The 16,036-nt window shown below is 36.6% G+C and overlaps 1 protein-coding gene across 1 annotated transcript; it reads right to left on the bottom strand.

Moving 5' to 3' along the window:
* Positions 1–346: 346 nt before the first annotated feature.
* Positions 347–15,738, bottom strand: LOC306881977 (leucine-rich repeat-containing protein 9-like). The gene is made up of 33 exons (XM_079436380.1): positions 15,653–15,738; positions 15,150–15,211; positions 14,815–15,033; positions 14,521–14,661; positions 14,360–14,423; positions 14,184–14,254; positions 12,400–12,582; positions 12,164–12,319; positions 11,601–11,764; positions 11,379–11,510; positions 11,112–11,291; positions 10,449–10,566; positions 10,212–10,347; positions 9,559–9,708; positions 9,342–9,466; positions 9,024–9,227; positions 8,828–8,947; positions 8,318–8,509; positions 8,036–8,161; positions 7,822–7,962; positions 7,361–7,538; positions 6,998–7,218; positions 6,719–6,841; positions 6,371–6,501; positions 6,155–6,263; positions 5,865–6,001; positions 5,385–5,518; positions 3,785–4,002; positions 1,947–2,015; positions 1,583–1,708; positions 1,365–1,497; positions 1,120–1,276; positions 347–558 (listed from the first exon to the last, which is right to left on the bottom strand). Exons 1-33 carry the CDS (start codon positions 15,669–15,671, stop codon positions 492–494), a joined length of 4,506 nt encoding a protein of 1,501 aa, XP_079292506.1. The 5' UTR covers positions 15,672–15,738; the 3' UTR covers positions 347–491.
* Positions 15,739–16,036: the final 298 nt, after the last annotated feature.

Raw genomic sequence — 16,036 nt, 5'->3', positions numbered from 1 at the left:
ATAATAATAATTGAGAACATACATTACAATTACATTTTTTTAGTACTGTAATATTTTATATGTTTAAATGTTCCAACCAGTTCCACTGAGGCTAAGAATAAATTAAAAACCAAACCAGCCCACTGGGACCCCTCAATGGACAAGTTTTGCAACTACAGGCCAAAACATTTGCGTTTTCAAGAAAAATGTTTTTGACAAATATTGTGTTTGTACTTTTATATTTGAAGTGACTTCATAACTATCAAATACATTTAAAAAAATAAAAATAAAAACAAACCTCATGGAGAGTGAGAATGCTGCACGGATAAAGACTTAAGATAAAGGACATCACTCAAAGACTCCAATAGAAAATATACATTGATTTAATATCTTTGATATTGACACAATTTCAAATAAATAAATAGTCAATTTAAGTCCTATCTAAGACAAAAAACAACACACAAGACCAGAGCTGAAATTCTTGACACACATAGTGCGTCTATGACTCTGCATTACAGAGGAGGAGGAGGAGGAGGAGGAGGAGGAGGAGGAGGTCTGGGTACACTGTGACACTGGTACCTGTGGAGAATATCAAGATTACCCCTTGTGTTGGGCTGAAAATCCTTTACCTAATCTGGTGTTCACAGTCAAAAATGACCAACCATTTAAAAATGGCTTGTAAACTATCCTTGGATTCAATCTTGTTGTCAGCTTGTTTTCTTTCAATTAGCACAGGTTTTGTGTTTCTTTTTGGAACTGACTGGTCATGGGCCTCATTGATTGAAGCTTATGCATCTCAGTTTTTGAGTGAAAAAGCACTATTTGTGGATCATTTTAGCAACATGCACTTAAAGTGAAGTGCATAAGCTCAGATCAATGAGGACTAGGACCAATCAGTTCAAAAATTATTTAAAAAATATATTTAGCAAAAACATTTCAAGAATTGTGGTTATGTTATACCCTGTGTGAGCAAAGTCAGTAAGTTTTAGTCTAATGTGATAACATTAAATAGCATTTTTAGGAAAAGAAAATCCTCTCCATGTGAAATTGACAAGAACACAACATGAGGGTTAATATACTTTCTATCCTTCAACATCACATAAAGACCTATACTGTACATGCGTGTGTGTCTGTAAAGACCTGGTCTCAGGATCAGCGTTAGGGAAAGTAGAGAGAAATCTGTATCCGGTCTGCTGCAGCGCTGTCATGTAGTGGCTGGAAGATCCTCTGATCTGCTTGAAGTTGAAGTCACTCTGAACTCCATGCAAAAGCGAGACAACTGCTTTCTGCTTCCTATCTAAAAACACACACAAAAATGTATTCATGGTGTGCGTTTGTGTTTAACATACACATCTGGTGTGTGTCTGTACTGTATGTATACATACATCTGCTGGTATCATGTGTGTCGTCATGCTGATCAGGTACAAGTGAGTGTATTCCTGCACCTCTTAAAGGAGCCGGTCTGGCCACCAATGGTACCAAACCGGGTAAAGTCACTTCACCACCTGAACTAGAACCCTACACACATGCACAAGGTAACTGTCTCTGCAGTATAAGTTGTATCTGACCCATTAATTTGATCTGGATAGTAAGTGTGAGCTACCTGTGCTTCATTATTTAAAATCTCTGCTCTGGTTCTTTCTTCCAGGGTGACTGTCATGCCATCCAGAACCTGCAGTGTAGACAGATACAGTACCACTGCCGGTCTGTGCAGTGATCGCCGTGCCACCTGCAACACACACACTTGGTATGCTGTAGTGCAGAATATTATGTCTAATTAAGGGATATTCAGCCTAGTAAAGAGGACAAAACACACTGTATTTATTCAGAACCAGAGAGTGAGTGTGTGTATGTAAGGATTTGTCTGTAATCACGGATAGTTTACAGTTGAGCCAAGGTCTCAGTTTGAAATCTCTTCATCTAGAGCATTGTGTGTGTGTGTGTGTGTGTGTGTTTGAGTGACTCACTGGGTTGCCCACTAAAGACAGTTCCATGAGGGAAGGAAGCACCTCCAGTTTCTCCAGCTCTGAAATGTCCTGTAACACAAACAAAAGACATATTAGGTCATAAATATGCTTTGATATACATACTGCATTTAGACACTTACAAAAAAGAAACACATTGACAACTGTATGCTTTTATATACATATATAATTTTTATATACACAAGTTTGGGTAGTAGGATTTTTTGTTGTTGTTTTTGAACGTACTCTCTTGTACTCACCAAGGGTGCATTTGTTTGATCAAAAAAACTGTAAAAACATTCTGAAATATTATAACAATTTAATAATTGTTTCCTATATTAGTATATTTTTTATGTAATTTATTCCTGTGATGGCAAAGCTGATTTTTTAGTAGCCATTACTCCAATCTTTGGTGAAGAAGCATTTCTTAATATTATCAGTGATGAAAACTGTTTATTTTGAAATATGTGGACATCTTTTATTACTTTTTGCTTGATGGTTACACAACTCAATATTTTAGATTTGTCATTAAATCTTTTTTTTTTAAGTATAAAACCAATATGAATACAAAAATTACATTTCTAAGAATGTGGCACCTGCATTTTTAACCTTTTATCATCTTAAAAGGTGTCAGATTTGCAAAATCTATGCGAAATTTTGTGGCCAAAAAATTGACAATTTTTCAGTTTGTCAGTTTAGCTTTAGTTTTCTGTTGGTCAGCATGGCGAATTTGCATGATCAACTTGAACATGAGCAAAATTTGCTTCAAGACCTTTTGTGCCCTCATGCAAAACTCCCAAATGAATGAAATTGCCTGCAAAATCTGCAGAGCAACTGTTCTTTTAGGCTTCCTTATTTGACTATAGTAAGTATATCTTCAGCTCAAATATTTTTAACAGTTGTTAATGTCATGTTAGCTCATATGTTTACTGTATTAAAATGTTTCAAATAAACAGGCATACGAAGAGGGAAATAAACAATGAAAAAAAATAATTATGATTAGAAAATGGGCAGGACACAAGAAACATCAAATTAAAGGTTTTTCTTAACATTTCATGATTTCCACAAAGATAAAGGAACGAGGAGGTGAATCAAAAAGATCAGTGAGTCTCAAGAACACACACACACACACACCTCTGACCTTCAATCAATGTAAATACTGCTTAATTGTCCCCTTGGGCTGCTGTGCTGGTGCAGTAATGGCTGTCTGTAATTACTCTATATTCAGGGGCAGGCAAAAGGCAGAGCTCTCACAGGGACTAACAACACTAATACAAACACACTAAGTGACTCAATTACTGTAATTTAGTAATTTCAGTAAAACTGCAGCTACACACATACAGATAGATGAGAATGGAGGGGTGAATAATAAAAGCAAGCCTCAAGTACTCAAACATACACACACTCTAAGTAGGATTGAGAGTAACTGTGTTCCTAATTTTCTTGGTAGATTCTATATATAGCCTGACCTACAACACTTAAATATATCTTGTTAATATGGTAAATTATACCTATCATAAGATTAACTATATCTGAAAGACCTGTGTGAATGTGAACCAAACTGCTTGTATGTATTTGCTCAAGAAATATGCCATGACATAAATACCAAATGTTTTCATTATTAGTGAGGACATTTACAATTGGTTAAATGATAAATGAAAGGGATAATTTCCATATTGTTCCAGCATATAATAAATTATAGTCTGTTTCCCACCAGAAGCTTGGAAAAGTCACTGTTTTTGTCCTTTGTGGAGCTTTACAGTCAAGGATGAAACTCTGTGTACATGTTTAATGTGTACCTGTATTGTTAGGAAGGTTTTTGTGTAGGTTTTATTGTGTACCAGTATTTTGTTCATGTCTAAGAACAGTCTCCGGAGCTCAGTGAGAGGCTGAAGGTGGTTCAGCTCACGAATGCGATTCTCTGCCAGGCGCAAATCCAGCAGAACTCCCTGTCCACAGAATGAGTTCTCACTCAAAGATTTAATTCGATTTCGATCCAGAACCAACTCACGTAGTCGCCGCAAACCATCCAATCCATCTACCTGACTGATATCATTCCCTTAGAGAAAAAGAGAAGACACTTAGAGAAGATCATATTAAAGAATATATATACAGTATTGTTTAATGTTTTTAAAAGAAATCTCTTATTCTCACCCAGGCTGCATTTATTTGATCAAAAATAGTAATATTGGATAATATTATAAAAAAAAAATTATATATATATATTTTAAAATATAATTTATTCCTGTGATGGCAAAGCTTATATTTCAGCTTCAGTGTCACATGATCCTTCAGTAATCGTTCTAATATGTTGATTTGGTGCTCGAGAAACATTTCTTATTATTATCAATGTTGAAAAGTTGTTCTGCTTAATATTTTTGTGAAAACTGTAAATTTTTCCCCCAGAATACTTTAATGAATACAACATTCAAAAGAACAGCATTTATTTGAAGCATAAATATTTTCTGTATATTTCAGTGAGGATATGCTTGCAGACAGTGATGAACAGCTGTGCAAGAAAGGTTGTACCAGGGGCATTTCCTCCAAGGAGGCAAGGGAGGCAGTGGCTCTTCAAAATATTGGATGAGAAAAAAAAATTGTAGTTCAAAAATAAAACATCAATATCACAAAATATAACTTTAAAACGTGTGGGAGGGTAGCTGGTTAGGTTGAATTGATATGCATTTTCATGTTCGCATTCTGGTTTGTATATTGTTAAAAAAAAAGTATATAAATCACTTGTTTTTCTATAGAAACACTGTCCAACAGCGGCACCACACTCTAAAAAATGCTTTTCTTACTTAGAGTTTTTGTATTGTTTCCAGCTAAAATATCTAAAAATTCTTAAATCAAGAAGGATTTTCTAGACAAGTAAAAATTATTGTCTTGTTTTCAGAAAAAAAATAGTCAAAATTAAGTGAGTTTTTGCTTGAAAATCTTGTTTTCTGTTTGATATAAGATTATTTTTCTTACCCCATTGGCAGATTATTTTGCTTGTTTCAAGCAAAAACTCACTTAATTTTGACTAGTTTTTTCTGAAAACAAGATAATATTTTTTACTTGATTTAAGAATTTTTAGATATTTTGGCTGGAAATAAGACAAAAAATCTAAGTAAGAAAAGCATTTTTTGCAGTGCAGCAGGTAAAGTCTACGTCTCTCTCGCCGCCCCTGAACCCATTGAGTTTTAACAGTCTAAGGTTTTAACAGACCCAGACCCAAAAAACACTATTTGAGCAAAATAAACAACATTTATGATACGGTTGTAGCCAGATTGGTGATTTCAAATATGAAATTAAATCTTAAACTTGTCGAACAGTTTTGGAGAATTTGATGTTTCCCCTTTCAAAGAGACAGGAGCTGCACTGGCATGCCTGAGAGGCGTTTCAAAGATGGCCGCTAAGTGACATGACTTGCCTTAAAGGGACATTGGTTGTACATACCTTGTAGGAACAGCGCTCTGAGGTTATTGAGTCGGCTGATTTGTAGATTGCTCAAGTTGGATATACCATTATAACCTAAATGCAAAACCTCCAAACTGGACATCAGAGGCTCCAGATTATCAGTTAATCCCTCCCTACAAACAAAGGAAGGAAGAGAGGAGAAGCACATTTTAAAGGAAAGTGAGAAAAAATAAATGAGAGGCACATGTAGAGGTGTGTGTCATCCAGAAGAGTATAGTTTACGGTATTAATACTGTATGCGGTACATACAATTTATAAATAAATGTGGCTTTTACTCCCAAAACTTCGAAGTCTAAGAAGCTGTGAGTTTTCTCTGGTTATAAACACACTCACTGTCTGAGAATTTCTTATTATATTTAATTGTGATGCTCCCTAGTGGTTAGACAAGAAACTACAGTATATCACCCCAATAGTTTATGACAAGAGTGATGTTGAGTGTGTGTGTGTGTGTGTGAGCACCTGCTGGGCCTGGTGTTATGCTGCCCATATCCACTGGAACTGACTTTATGATAGAGAATCTGCTTGTTGCTCATATGACTCTGAACTTTTTGACATGGTAGAATTGACTCAATGTGATTATAGTTCAGATACAACACCTGCAAGACCACATGCACAAACAAAAACATACATATATATGTACATAGACACATAGTGGACATTAGTATATAATGTTAGTATACATAACCAGTAACATAGACAAAGACAGACATAAGTGTTGTATTTACGTTCTTTCCTAAACTCATACGTACCTTAATGTTGGGCAGGAAGATGAGACCGCTGAATGAGGTGAGGTTATTGTGATCTAGATTAATACTGCGTAAATTACTGAACAAATCAGCAGGAGCAAGATCCACCATTCTAAAACACAGAGTAAAACAGAAATCATAAAGCGTGAAGCAACATATCCAATCCTACTGTGTTGGTTTAATTCTGACTCTAGGATTGAAGTGAGAGTTAATGTGAACCTGACTGAGCTAGACTGCAGGTTGAGTTCTGACAGGTCTCTGTAGTTGTTATGGCCCAGCTTCTCAGCCACCATATCTGCATTGAGCCGCCCTCCAAACATGTCCTTAGCAGTTTCTGATTCACACGTTTCCTACACAGCACAGACACGTTTGTATTTTTTAAAACTTAAATACCCAAATGGTTCACCCAAAATTTAAATTCTGGCAACAGTTAGCCTCCAGTCCCTTTCACTTTCATTGCATGTAAAAGTGCAGCTGAATAAATGTACAAATTTCTTTATAATTTTTTAACAGTAGCATACATACGAAAACAAACACTATCCATACATAGGCATCAGTTATATTTACCACAGCTACTCCATCCAGTGCTTTGAGTGAAGGCAGATGGAAAACCATGTAGATCCTGTAGTTCTCCAGTTTGTTTACAAGGGGATTCCCATACAGATCCAGAATAATTAAACTAGACAGTGCCTGAGAGAAAAAGACACTACATCACCACCACACTTTATTCACTTAACATTACACTACAGCACTTTACATGCATTATCATCAACAAGTGCTTTGAATGAATGCTTAAAAAAACATTAATTGCACAAAATGATATTCAGATCAATAAAATCTCCTTACCTTTAAGTGGTATATGTCTCGGGTGGTGCTGATGTCATTATTGCCGACATACAGCTCGAATAAGGACCTTGACCTTTGAAGCCCATGCAGAGATGAAATGATGTTGTTCTCTACAGACAGGAAGTGAAGGTTGGGTAGCTGGTCCAAAACATCCCCGTCTAAACAATGTAAGTGGTTGCTGTTAATGCTCAGACGAGTCAGACGATGCATCGCACACAAACCTGCCACAAACGAAACAAACAAGAGCAGCAATGAACACAGAAAGAAACAGTGTGATGAACTATTGAAGGTTAAATTACACAGTTTTGTCCCTGGTTTTATATTAAACTGATACAGTGGAAAAAGGGAAAGAAGGAGCACTACCTTCCAGTTTGCTGATACTGTTGTTATTAAGGGAAAGTTCCTCCAGTAGGGTGCAGTGTTCCAGACACTCAATTCGAGTTAATTCATTATTGTCAAATGAAGCCCAGCGAAGATTCACCAGTCGGTCAAGATTACTGAGCCAGGTCAACTGCAGGCCATCAAGATTCAGTGCTGTGATCTGACCCCGCAGGGCAAAGGGCAAAGTATATCAGTTAAAAACATGGCTCTACCAAGAAATGATGTCATCATTAGCTATGTTTCCATCTACCTATTTTTATGCAAATTTTGGGATATACTGTATATCACATAAAAAAAACGCTGAATGGAAAGGATAAGATGTGTAACATTCTACAATATATCTTCTTTGTGTTTCACAGAACAAACAAAGAAATCACAAGGGTAAGTGAATTAACCCTTTTAAATGTTGTTTGTGTGAGAGAATGTGAGTTTATATGTCATACTTTGGTGGTCCAGCCTGACTCAAGCTCTAGCGAGTGTTTCCATGGAGACGGGCTGATCTGTGTGAGCAGGTGAGCAGAAGAGAGCAAACTCAGACTGCGGGGACGTTCACTATCAGTCCGAGAGTGGGTCATCAGAGATGCCTGCAAACACACACACAAGTTCCAGGTCAAACGTGGACACAAACACTGAGTATAACATTCAGAATGTTCATACCTGGTTGATTCTAGATCGGGCAGCCACTTGAACAGCAGCAGCCGCTTCCTCCTCCATCACGAAAACATCATTCAAATAAGTGAGGGTCTTCAGCCGACCAAGAACCACCATACGCACACACTCGTTCTACAAAATTAAATAGTATTATTTTATTTTAATTTTACTGACTCCGAACTTTTGAACAGAAGTGTATATATCGACCTTGCTCGATCTTCATTTGTCATGATGCTTCACATTTTCTACTGTCTAATATTAAACTTAATCATGTAAGGTAACTTTTACCCTGTGCCAAGGATTGTGCCGTGTGTCTAGACGGAGCAGGGCAGGGGCGTGTTTACGCAAAACATTCATGTCATCCCTGATTTGAGTCAAATGATTCCAGCGAAGATCCAGTTCTATGAGTTGACCAAGTCCACGCAAACCCTCCAGAGAGGAAATATGGTTAAAACTAACATCCAGGTACTCCAGGTTTGGCTAAAGGATTGAAAGACAGAGAGACAATGAGAGACAAAGACAGTCACAAGTTATAAATTCATATTCAATGACAGGACTTCATTTAATTGGTTACATCATTAAAAGTGTTTTTTATAACAGGTGGTTAAAAATAAAGGTACTTAGTGACATAGACCAAAAATACTGTACCTTTCAGAGTGAACGAAGACCAGTAACTTGTATTAAAAGTGTACATAGGGTCAGTTTTGACTTTTGACAATTTTGTCATGTTGCCTTTAAATGTTTGTGATACGGTCATGTTTAGAAGAAGGTTATGAATGAATAGAATGATCTCATCACCATATGTGAAATATCGTCCAGATGAGTGAACTCGTTGAAGCTGAGTGTCAGTTGCTTTAGAGCTGTGAGTCGAGAAATCTCAGGTAGTTTATTCAGACTGTTGCCATGTAGATTCAGCACCTGTATGACAGGAAATAAGTCAATAAAATGATCACAGAGATACGGGTTTGTGTATGTTAAGTATTGTAGGTCTCACTGTGATCTGACTAAGGACGTTTGCTCTGGCCACTGTCAGTATGGATTTCTCATCTAGACTGAGCAGCTTGGGGTGAGGCTTCAGGATGGGTTCCATATTTAATGCCTCCTCATCCAGGTCCAGTTCAGCTCGGGACACAGATGGGGCATCAGCCGGGGATGTATGAGAACTGGACGGGGAGTCTGGAGAGGGCTGAGATGTGTCCTAGAGGAAGACGTCATAAGATGAAGATGATTTGATTACTAATTACTATTCTCTGATATGAGATTAACAGGATGGTGTAAATGTGTGAGGGTATATACTATTAAACACATATACCTGTGTTACATATTCAAAGTCTACAAGGTACTCTGGGATCACCATTTCATTGTCAAACATGTACCACAGTTTCTGCTGCTGTTTACAGTCACAGCTGTCCAGCAGGCTGGAGGGACACAGCATGTCTGATGAACAAAAACACACAGATTACTGCTTTGATCGCCACTGCCCTGAAGACATTTTTCTCTGATGGGTTCACACATTCTACTCTACTCACCAGGGGCTGTTTGTGCTGTGTGCTTTTGCTCTTTAGAGCAGGTACTGAGGTAGACAGAGTTTGCTTTAGGGTAATGATCACAGTCTATTGGGAGACCCTCCTTCACTGCAGCACTGCGGCCCAGGAAAACTTTAGAAATGATCAACTGACCTACAAACATACAAAAATGCACAAAAGCAAACACATTTTTTAGAGAGAAAATTATATAAAAAAAAGCTGTTATTTTGTGCTTCCTATTCACATAAGAATCCTAATGTATCATGTTTTCCACAAACATATTTAGCAGCACAACCATTTTCAACATTGATAAATGTAAGAAATGTTTCTTGAGCATCAAATCAGCATATTAAGAGGATCGGATTGGAGTAATGGCTGCTGAAAATTCAGTTTTGCCATCACAGGAATAAATTACATTTTAAAATAGAAAGCAGCTATTTTAAATTGTAATAACATTTTACAACATTACATTTTTACTGTATTTTTGATCATATTGTATTTTGAGCAATAAAATACTTCTTTAAAAAAATAAAAATAAAAAATGACTATCCCCAAACTTGTATATTTGTATTAATGTTTGGAGCCAGTAGTAGTGTAGAAATGACTGACAGTACATTCAATTTAATTTAAATGAAAGGTTCTGAGTGAATACAGACCATGTCTGAAGGGAAGAATGTCTACAGGGCTGCTTCCTGATGTCGAGCAACTCTTCTTCTGCATAAATGTCATTCGCAGTCGATCAGACACACTCACACTGTTAGAGAGGGGGATGGCTCTCTCTCTGCCTAATGCCTGAAGGCAAGAAACACACATCCATGTACAAGATGATGGGTCCATTTAAAAACAACAAAAACTCATAACCAGTCCTCACCAGGCTTTGATGGGTTTTGTACCTTATATGCATCAGCAGTTTTAAAACCATTTTCTAGGATTGGAAGTATCTCGTCACGTTCATGGGAATGTTCTGGATCGGGCACGTAGAACAGATACTCCATGTAGCGTTTATAGTTCCTGTCACACACACACACACACACACACACAAATGATAAAACTGCATATACAGACACTCTTTCACAGACACTGTGCTGTCAGAATCATATCTCATGATCTTAAAAATTGATATGAACTATGAATATAGATTACCGATTCATGAATATAAAAGAAAGACTATCAAACGGCCTCTGTTTTTTTAATCAGTCAGTGTCTCTCTAGTCATAAATCGCATGTAATGAACGTGATACTGATACCTGCTGCATGGGACAAAAAACATGTTTACAATAATCTGTATGTATCTGTAATAATTTGTATTTATAATCTGTGTGGTCTATTTCTCTGGTATGAATACCAGATTTATCTGTCTATAAACAATGAGTAAAAACAAAAAGAAACTGACCATATGTTTTGCATGTAATCAGACTGCCTCTTCCTATTTAAGTGCGTTTTATTCTGGCCAAAATAAGATGCAAAGTAGATCATTTATATATATATATGGATATATATTATATATATAGATAAATCTGGCTCTGTGAGACACAGCAAGTGTGTGAGTGACTCACTGTGAGAAGGGTGAAGGTTCCTGTCTGCAGAGCAGAGAGTGTACTTTGTCCTGGAAGCGTTGCCGCAGTGCTCGGTTATGGATACGGATGATTCTATTGATCTTAATGCCAGTGATGTGGTGAGGTTTATAATCCCACGCACAGAAATGGGACAGCAAGAGATCATAACATGATGTGAACCTGAGAGAGGAAACAGAGAACAGTTTAGATCAGTAATCCTGCATGTTGTGAATTTGTACAAAGATCTTGCATGCATACATGTGGTACCAAGGTTCGTCGGTGTTTCCCTCCTCAAAGCGAATGTTCCCCACAGTTTCCAGCTCTAATAGCAGAAAGTGCACCATCATATCCCTTCTATCTGAGGCCAAAGCCACATTATGCTGGTGACCTGCTTCTACCCTAAGCCAAAAAAACAACAAAAAAAACACATATGCAAGACCTGACAATAATCATGCACACAGGTTTACGTATATAAAAATGCACACTCACTCCTCCAGGCGCCGCTTCCAGAACTTCAGTGGTTCTTTAAGAGTATCCAGTTTGTGCTGCAGTCTCTGCTCATGGCTGTGCTCTTTATGAAAGTCAGAGGTCAAGTCTTCAGGTCCTCCTGACTTCTTACCAGCAGACTGTACATGGGACAGCTCACACTGCATCTGCTCACAGAGGGTGAATGTGTTTTAGGGTACAGACTAATTTGTCAAATTTGTCCCCAGAAGTTGAATATGGAATAATCCAGCCTTGATGAAATTTGAGGATGACTTAATTTAATAATACTTAAAAAAAAATCTTCATTTATGATCATTTAAAAATAATAATTGCTATATATATATATATATATATATATATATATATATATATATATAAAATAAAATAATAATTTGCATGATAATTTCCTCAAATTTTATGTATAGATATATACACATACGTATATACTTTTACATTATTTCAAAGTCAGTATTTTATCAGTTATTATGAGCTATAACAATAAATAACTTTATTATGTAAATATACCACCATTGTGGCACAAAAAAATAAACAAACTGTATACTCACATTTCTGAGCATGTGGGTTAGCACACGTATTCTCTCTTCTGGTAGTTGTATCTGGTCTTTCCTCTGCTGCCTGAGCTTAGTTTTGAGTTCATCAAACTGTCTTTGTGCACAGCGTACCCGCATGGTGTAATACATCATTTTCTTCAGCACTGTGGACTGATGCATAACCACACATTCCCATCATTCTCAAACACAAAAGATACACTCTCAGATGCATGAAATAGAGATTCTCTCACCTCTGCAGTGTCTTTGAGATGTTTGCTGGATATGTCATATGTGTCCAGGTGCTGCAAGTGTGGCATGTGATATAGGACGTGTATGTAGTAATTATAGAGCAAACACAGTGGGTTTGGAATGGACTGAGGGTCCTTCAGACTCAGGTGCCGTAGTCGAGGCAGCCGAGCCAGATGGGTCAATTCCTATAAGGAAGACAAGGGTTGTACAGATTTTACATACATTTTTGTTTTTCTTTCAGAGATCAGGACTATTCATGAATATGAAATCATATTGTGCAAATAACAAACAAACACGCAAAAAAAACCTGACATTCTGCAATGATTTTTATATTGATGTTTCAAGCTCAAGCATCACTATTACTATTGCCCATATTTATGGTATATTCGTTTGCACTATAAATGCTGCTTGTTATTGATATTTAGATTTTAAGATTTTGTTATTTTTGTAACATCAAAAAATAACTTCCGCATACACAAATGTAACATTTTGCTGCAACATTAAATGGAAGTGCATTAGTTTCCCATTAGAGAAAATAGCCTCACATATGAGCCTGTTCACCTGAACAATGAGCCCAAAGACGAACAGCACAAAAAGCACCATACAAACACCTATCAGCTTGTGTCATGATTCTGTGTGTGTTAGACAGAAAGAGCTGTGAAGAACCGTCAGACACAAAGAGTGCCGAAGCGCGACAGAGGAGCTTTCAATCACTTGACTCACACAAAATAACAAAGGCTCCCATTTAGAGATGTGCACCCCATTCAGGCTCCAAACCCCTTGAAAATGAAATATTTATCTATGTTATTGAAAAAGTATCTATTTTTCCTTTCGTAAAGGAGAGAAAACGAAAACTGCTTGGGCAGAGATGCCACATTATGATAATGATAAGAACTGAAAAGCAAAAACTTGAATCGTGCAATTCCTGAAATGATCAGGTCTCTCTGGGGGAGTTGGGAAAGTACAGAGCATGCACAGAAATAACAGTAATCAGATCTATAGTGAGCAGGAGAGGGAGGACGCAATAATGACATGTAGATACAGGCCTGCAGTAATAATGGTGTGAAGGCCAGAAGAAAACTATTACCCGGTAATCTTGGACACAATCAAACCATCAAAATGGGCTCTACACAAAGGGCAATCAACAATCTAATTAGAGAAAACATGATTTTAGGCATCATCCATACGCACAGCAAATACGTAGCTACGCTTCAAAGTTTAACACTTAAATTGCAGCCAGATTAATTCAATTTTGGAGGTAAAAATGTCCAATGTCTAAAGAGTGCTGCAACCATGACATCAAAACCCGGAAGACTAATTCGTCATTGGTTCCCTAACTATTTCACTATAGGTTTTAATAATGAGGTTTCCTATTTGTAAGTAAAACAATGTCATATTTAAATCAACAATAGTTGGACATTTTACTCTAAAATGTAAATTACAAACACTCATGATGAAAACATGAATTTTGAAGCAATTACTGTATTATTTAAAGGAATTTGAAGCAATTTTTGTTTTTAAATGTATTAAATAACTACATAAATCTGGTGTGTGTGCATTCCTGTTTGCCCAGGAAATTTCACTTAACAACAGTAAATATGACTGTACTTTTAAAGTAAGGTATTAAAAACTGAATTAAGAATAAGCAATAATAGTAGGGCTGCGTGCCTTAGCAAATACTGTTAAATTCAATTCAATACGATTGATGCCTTATTCATGAAAAGAAATTGCTCTGCTATTATAAGCTATTAAAATAGCAGGTCAAATAATGCTATGTTTCTCATACCTTGAAGGAACTGATTTTGTTCCCTGAGAGGTTTAGATTTTGGAGATTGATGTTGGAATCCAGACAATGACCTTAGAAATAAACATGTTAAATATTAGAGTATCCGGTAACAAATTTTAAGTGTCTATGTATTATAGTACAAAAATTAAATGCTAAAATTGCAAAAGTGGACCTACCAAGAGTCTCAACAGCATTATCAGCAAGATTCAACTCCTTAAGGTTTACAAGTGAATTCAATCCCTGTAAAACAAGGTGTAAAACAGAGGTATAGACGCAAATATAATATACTTTTTAAATTTAATTTACAGTATCTCAGTATTTCATAAATATAGGCTACCTGCATGTCAGAGATCTGGTTCTTATTAAGCCACAGGACGTGAAGGTTGACCAACATCTCAATATTTGTAATCTGCTGGACGTTGTTGTCGTACAGAAATAATTTCTGCAGATGCACACAGTTATGTAAGCCAGAGATTTCCTACAAAACACAAACAATACCAGACAGTAGATTCCTTTGCTAATTTTCATCTGAATTAGAGTAAATCAGTCAAAAGAAAATAAACATTTGAAATCCATAAAACATTTTCGGAAAAATAAACTAGAAACATTCCAAATGTTTTCAGTAACTTACATTCAGTTTGCACTCCACTACCCACAATTCTTTGAGGAGTGGGCAATACTCCAGGCCCTGGATTGAGCTGATGCTCTGGCCTACAATAGTGAGACTGGACAATCTAGGGAAAAGAGAGAGACCCACCATGCGCGGGAACCCGGAGAAAAACATCTCCAGAACCATTTCACCACTCCCCTCCTGACACACCTTCTCATAGCAGAGTCCATTAGACACACACTGAGGACATATACAAACCAGAGACACTTCAGCACAGACCTTAGATTAGAAAACCACACCACAAGAGCAAATTGCACATTAAGTTCCTTTAGTTGAGGAAAAAATAGAAAACTCACCAGCTCTTTTATAATTTCATCGTCTCCAGTTAGTTTCTGCTTTTCATTCTGTGTCATGATCCCTTTAAAAACAGTATTTTTAAAAGGCTTATGGACATTCAAAATATGTAAAGAACTTAGCCACTAATTATTTATTAAAACTTCTACAACTGTAGTTACTAAACATTACAATAAAATTTTACTAAATTTCTATCTTAGATAATACTTAACAACAACGACAAAACATTCAAATTGCTGCAATGCTGCAAACAGCTTTTACATACAACTTACTTGTAAAAAATTACCTCACAAAAATAGACATCCCTAATTTTTTACTAATGCTTATCTGCTCTAGAAAATCCTGACCTGTTTGTGTGTCCAACTGTACAGTCAGAGCTCAGCAGGTGAGGTGACCAAGTCAAATTCCTTCACATTCCATGATTTACCACAACAACTACAACAGATCAGTTTACCTCTAACATAAAGTTCAACAGCTGCATGATGCCAGTTAAGTGTAAACATACCTTTCAACAATGAAAACATATCAACCCTCCATTATCGAGCCGCACTTGTAGTGATTTTACTGCAATGTTTACATCAGGCCGTTGCTAAGGTAGCGTGGCTCGCCGGTGCTAAGGAAGCCCTGTAGGAATGTGTTGTTGACGGCCAGCAGATGGTGCTAAAACACCGGATCACAACTTTGACTGTAAAACTGCATTAATGTGAAATGTGAATGTGTTTCAGGGCAATGTGCATTTTTGGAATATTGCTTCTCGTAGCATGGCGACTTTAGAATGACTCCGTATTTAAATATTTTTACTTGAAAAAAATAAAATCCTCATTTCACAATATAAAATAATTTCAAATTACACATTTAAATTTTTTATGCAAAAGAAAAAAAAAAATTT

The sequence above is a fragment of the Barbus barbus genome (assembly GCF_936440315.1).
Source record: "Barbus barbus genome assembly, chromosome: 16".
NCBI lineage: Eukaryota > Metazoa > Chordata > Actinopteri > Cypriniformes > Cyprinidae > Barbus > Barbus barbus.
Note: the sequence above shows the minus strand (reverse complement) of the source record. Positions and strands in the feature narration are given on the sequence as shown.

Bases quoted from the DNA above. Each gene is read 5' to 3' on its own strand.
- LOC306881977 (XM_079436380.1), bottom strand. The intron at 14,424-14,520 runs GTAGCCTATATT...CTTGTTTTACAG, and splicing joins ACCAGATCTCTGACATGCAG to GGATTGAATTCACTTGTAAA. The intron at 9,467-9,558 runs GTGAGTAGAGTA...TTTGTTCATCAG, and splicing joins CACAGCACAAACAGCCCCTG to ACATGCTGTGTCCCTCCAGC.